This window comes from Quercus suber, unplaced genomic scaffold (assembly GCF_002906115.3).
Source record: "Quercus suber isolate HL8 unplaced genomic scaffold, Cork oak 2.0 scaffold_55, whole genome shotgun sequence".
NCBI classification, from domain to species: Eukaryota; Viridiplantae; Streptophyta; class Magnoliopsida; order Fagales; family Fagaceae; genus Quercus; species Quercus suber.
The window spans coordinates 275,935-281,556 of record NW_027069520.1 but is presented as its reverse complement, the minus strand read 5'-3'; the positions used below and the strand labels follow the sequence as shown (position 1 = coordinate 281,556).

Genomic DNA, 5,622 nt, shown 5'->3' with positions numbered 1-5,622 from the left:
TAGTAAAGGAGTCGAGGATCAATCTTTTAGTGAGTTTTATTAAAATTGGTCCGAGGTAGATTATCTGCCCTCATAGTTTCAATTGTTAGGGCAACTCTATCCTATTAGGCTATTTTGATTGGGGATGGCAATTTTTGCCTGATCCGTGGGTACTTGGCCCACCAGTCCGATTAAGAATAGGGTCGGGTATGGGTTAAAAAAAAAAAAAAAAAAACTGAAGCGGGTCTGGGTCGGGTCCGGGTTTTATCAAAAAAACCCCAGACCCGGCCTGAAACCCGGCCAGTTAAAAAACTCGGAACCCTAAATTACGAAAATACCCTATATATATATATATATATAAACCTAATCTAACCCTAATCTGGTAATCCCTCTCCCTCATTTCTTTTCTTCAACCTCCCTCGCCTCCCTCCGTCCCTCGCCTCCCACCCTCATTTCAGCCACCCTCACCTCCTATAAATCGGTCAGCTCAGTCCGTCTCTCGCCTCCCTCACCTCACTTCGACGCTCCGACGCTCCCTCATTTCAGTTCAGTCACGCCTCCCGCCTCATTTCAGCTCAGTCACAACTCAGTCCATTAGCACGCTTAATTTCAGTTTTGCTGAGTTCTGCCACAGCTATGGATTTTAATCGTTTGTTTTGTGATTTTTGCAATTAATATAGCGTTGATCACTGCTACTTAGATCTATGTTTTTTTTTAATCAGAAAACAAATTGTTTGAATCGACGCCTTTGGTATGGTAATAAGAAACGGTGCGCAAAACTTAGGTATGGTTTCTACAGTGTTGTTAGGTTCTCTTCTCTAATTGAATTCGAAGCATGTGGTTGTGTTGGCGAGTAGAGTGCATGGTTGAATTTTAATTGTTTGTGTTGTATTGGTCGATGTAGCCTTGTCTTTGAAAGACCCATGAGCTCTTGTTTATTTGAACAAAAAAGAAAAGAATATTTGCTCCAATAAGGCTTTTGTTTATTCGAAAATATGTTGGTGTTGCTACTTAATGTAGGCAAAATCTGGACTTGAATTAAAATCTAGGCTTAAATTTTTTTTTTTTTTGTTAGGCCACGAATTGGGCCCAATTCCTAAACGGGGCCCGGTTGGGATAGGTTCGGGCCCTGGAAAAAAACCCGGTACCCTAAACGGGCCGGGCCCGAGCTACGGGTCTTGCCCCGCAAGTCGGGTTCGAGTATGGAAAAACCCGACCCGAACCCAACCCGTTGTCATTCCTAATTTTGATCGAAAGGTCATGTTTAAAGACATGATAGACCAACTAGCCTTGAGCTTAACAAAAGACTTTCAAGTTAAATTCAATCCTACTATAGATCATGTTTAAGGATATGATAGGTTAACTAGCCTTAAGCTGAATAGAAAACTTTCAAGTCCATGAAGGATTGTAGTTTTCGATCATGTCAATTGGGTTGGGTTTGCTTGCTTACTTAGATTTAATTCTCTAAAAACCTATATATAGGTCTGTCAATATATATATGACTGAAAATAATATTTTAAACATATTACTAAAAAATTATGCAAGCTCACAAAAATGGACAAGAAAAAAAAAAAGTTCTAGCCATTAGCATTTAATGGTTTACAAATTCTATAGTCAAAATATTTTTTACAATAATTGAGTTTACAATGTTTTTTATATATATATTTTTCTCATTTAAACCTATTACTAACAAAAATGGAAAAATAGATAGTTTGAAAATTTATTTGTAAAATTTGATATATGCAAAAATGGAAAGGAGTCAAAAGATGAAGTGCCACTCACGTGACTCCCCCTTCCAATCACGTGCAACCGCTGCCAACTTCCTTTTACACACACTTACTGACCGCCTCATCCAAAGCAACCCCCACACGCCGCAAGCGCGCGTCACGCCCACATCACATCACCCATAACAACAACTCCCCCAAAAATCATAGCCGTCCATTCACCATACCTTCTTCACCTCAATAAAAAGTCAAATCATCTCCTTAATCAAATTCAAAAATCACAATTTTCCGCTTTTCCCAAAATTCAAAATTCAAATCCCCAAATCCCTTAACGCCGTTAACCCCTCCGTCATCTCCCTCCTATATAAACACCCCCACAAATCCCTCTCTCCTCATTTCCAAACCCAAACCCAAACCCACAGTCAGAGAGAGAGCGAGTGAGAGAGTGAGATTTTCAGAGTGAGAAAAATGAGAGAAATCCTTCACATTCAAGGAGGCCAATGCGGCAACCAAATCGGAGCGAAGTTCTGGGAAGTGGTCTGCGCCGAACACGGCATCGACTCCACGGGCCGGTACCAAGGCGACAACGAGCTCCAGCTCGAGCGCGTCAACGTCTACTACAACGAAGCGAGCTGCGGCCGCTTCGTCCCGCGCGCGGTCCTCATGGATCTCGAGCCCGGAACCATGGACAGCGTCAGATCCGGCCCGTACGGCCAGATCTTCCGGCCCGACAACTTCGTGTTCGGCCAGTCCGGCGCCGGGAACAACTGGGCCAAGGGCCACTACACCGAGGGCGCCGAGCTCATCGACTCGGTGCTCGACGTCGTCCGGAAGGAGGCGGAGAATTGCGACTGCTTGCAAGGGTTTCAGGTCTGCCATTCGCTCGGCGGTGGAACCGGGTCGGGTATGGGTACGCTCCTGATATCGAAGATCCGAGAGGAGTACCCGGATCGGATGATGCTGACTTTCTCGGTTTTCCCGTCCCCGAAGGTTTCCGACACGGTGGTGGAGCCGTACAACGCGACGCTCTCGGTTCACCAGCTTGTGGAGAATGCGGATGAGTGTATGGTTTTGGATAATGAAGCGCTTTACGATATTTGCTTCCGTACACTCAAGCTCACTACTCCTAGCTGTGAGTTCTTCTTTTCTCTCTCTTTTTGATTTTGTGGTATATAGTTGCTTAGTTTTATTGTTACATTTTTGTCTTAGTGTGCTTAATTCTATGCTATTTTGCTCTTATTTTCGATTTGATTATGTTTGGCTTGATGGGGTTTAAGAATTGTTTCAGAAACAAGACAATGTATGTAGTTTGCTTGTTTCTTGTACAAAATTTTGAAACAATTATGTTTGAATATTTAAATGACTGGTCTAAGATTCTCTGATATATGATATTACTGGGAATATTTTAATTGAGGTTCAATCTTGGAAATTAAGTACTTGTATGTTTGGCTCTTGGGATTTTCTATAGTTCGAACATAATTGAATGGTTGGGCATCTTTGCTTTTCAGGTCTGAATGATGTACAGATTTTTTTTTCTTTTAATTTAAACATTTATAGGTTTGGGATTAATTTAAGCTCACTACTCCTAACTGTGAGTTCTTTTTTCTCTCTTTTTGATTTTGTGGTATATAGTTGCTTATTTATTGTTACATTTTGTCTGAGTGTGCTTAATTCTATGCCATTTTGCTTTTATCTTAGATTGATTATGTTTGGCTTAATGGGGTTTGAGAATTGTTTCAGAAACAAGAAAATTATGTTTGAATAATTAAATGACTAATCTAAGAGTATTTGATGTATAATATTGCTGGGAATATTTCAGTTGGGTTAAATCCTGGAAATTAAGTACTTATATGTTTGGCTATTGGGATTTTCTATAGTTTGAATATAATTGAATGGTTGGGCATCTTTTTTTTTTTCTTCAGGGTTTGATGATGTATAAATTTTTTAATTTAAACATTTATAGGATTGGGATTAAGTTGTACCTTGTATAGCTCTCTTAATTGTTTATTATTGGATTAAATTTTGAAAAGAGTAATGCTATAGTTACAAATTATTTTTTAACATTTTTACAAACTTTTGTTGTGGCAAACTTTTTATTGGTTTTTATCTAGGCCCATCAATAACATTATTATTTTATTTTTCAATTATCACTCACCAAATTAGCAGTTTGTAATAGTTTACTGTAAAAAAGTTTATATCTCTAGCATTTTCTTTTTGAAAATCCAACCATTGGTATATATATTATTATTGTTCTTAATATGCACGCCAATTTTTCTTTAATTGGGGTGTTATTTATTATTTAATTCATTAACTTGTGTTTTTTGTATAATTTTAAAGTTATTAAAGCTTGAAATTTAAACGTTGTATGATGAGATAGTTATTGATTGTCCAATTATCCTGATATTTTCCAAGCATGGAAGGTTTAAAGAGGAGATATAATATTATTTCAATGACATGATATGAAGTAGTGCAACATGCCATAGATTCATATTCATTGTAACTTGAATTTGACGCTATATATATAGGCCTCATTGGCTCTAATAAAAATTTATGGAAACTTCTATGCAGCTGGCTAATAATCTTTGTTTGTTGCAGTTGGAGACTTGAATCACTTGATTTCTGCAACTATGAGTGGGGTTACTTGCTGTTTGCGATTCCCTGGTCAACTCAACTCAGATCTCCGCAAGCTTGCAGTTAATCTAATCCCATTCCCCCGTTTGCACTTTTTCATGGTTGGGTTTGCTCCACTTACTTCCCGTGGTTCCCAGCAGTACCGTGCCCTTACTGTTCCTGAGCTCACTCAACAGATGTGGGATTCCAAGAACATGATGTGTGCTGCTGATCCTCGCCATGGCCGATATCTAACTGCCTCTGCCATGTTCCGTGGCAAGATGAGCACTAAGGAAGTCGATGAGCAGATGATTAATGTGCAGAACAAGAACTCATCCTACTTCGTCGAGTGGATCCCCAACAATGTTAAGTCCACTGTTTGTGATATCCCTCCTACTGGGTTGAAAATGGCTTCAACATTCATTGGCAATTCAACATCAATTCAGGAGATGTTCAGGAGAGTCAGTGAACAGTTTACAGCTATGTTCCGCAGAAAGGCTTTCTTGCATTGGTACACAGGAGAAGGTATGGATGAAATGGAGTTTACAGAGGCAGAGAGCAACATGAATGATCTTGTTTCTGAGTATCAGCAATATCAAGATGCTACAGCAGATGAGGATGGTTATGATTATGAAGATGAGGAAGAAGTCCAGGAAGAGGAGGAGGCCTAAGTAGTGTTTGATATCTGTTTCTCTCAGTGCTTGTTACAAATGTGTTTGTGTTAATGTTTCCTTTTTGTTCCTGAATACCTTGTTTGGGGGTTTGGATTGTGGGAATGTGGTTGGACTTATAGCTCTATTGTCTCTCGTTTGCTTTTGGTGTAGTTGTCTAGGGAGTTTTGTGCATCAGACATGGTACCGTGAAATGTTAAGTGTTTAAATTGCACTTGCATGCTATTGTGTGTAATTGATTTTGTGTAAACACCAGCTGAATCTGTTCTGTTTGCGCTTGTATTCTGCTAGAAAATTTGATTTTTGATCTTTCTGAGAACCAAAGAGATTGGCAGAGGTTAGCATAATATGCACATTGTCATTATGGATTGTGCTAGGTCCGCTTGGGGATGTCATTCAGAACAAAGTAGGTTGTGCAAATATTTGAGGCCGAAGCATTTGCATCAAGCAACAGCAAAACTCATGCTTTGCAACCCACATAATTGAGCAATTATGGCTGGTTCTTGCAAACAAACTCATGCTTTTCAATCCGCAAAATTGAGCAATTATGACTGGTTCCTTTTGCAAATACACTCGGATTGATTCATTGGAAAGCCAACTTATCATTACAAAATTGCACTGTTGATGGGGAATTTATC

The 5,622-nt window shown here is 39.3% G+C and overlaps 1 protein-coding gene across 1 annotated transcript; it reads left to right on the top strand.

Annotated features, from left to right (window-relative positions):
* Nucleotides 1-2,090: 2,090 nt before the first annotated feature.
* Nucleotides 2,091-5,234, top strand: LOC111999003 (tubulin beta-1 chain). Its single transcript, XM_024031134.2, has 2 exons — nt 2,091-2,835; nt 4,299-5,234. Exons 1-2 carry the CDS (start codon nt 2,172-2,174, stop codon nt 4,982-4,984), a joined length of 1,350 nt encoding a protein of 449 aa, XP_023886902.1. The 5' UTR covers nt 2,091-2,171; the 3' UTR covers nt 4,985-5,234.
* Nucleotides 5,235-5,622: the final 388 nt, after the last annotated feature.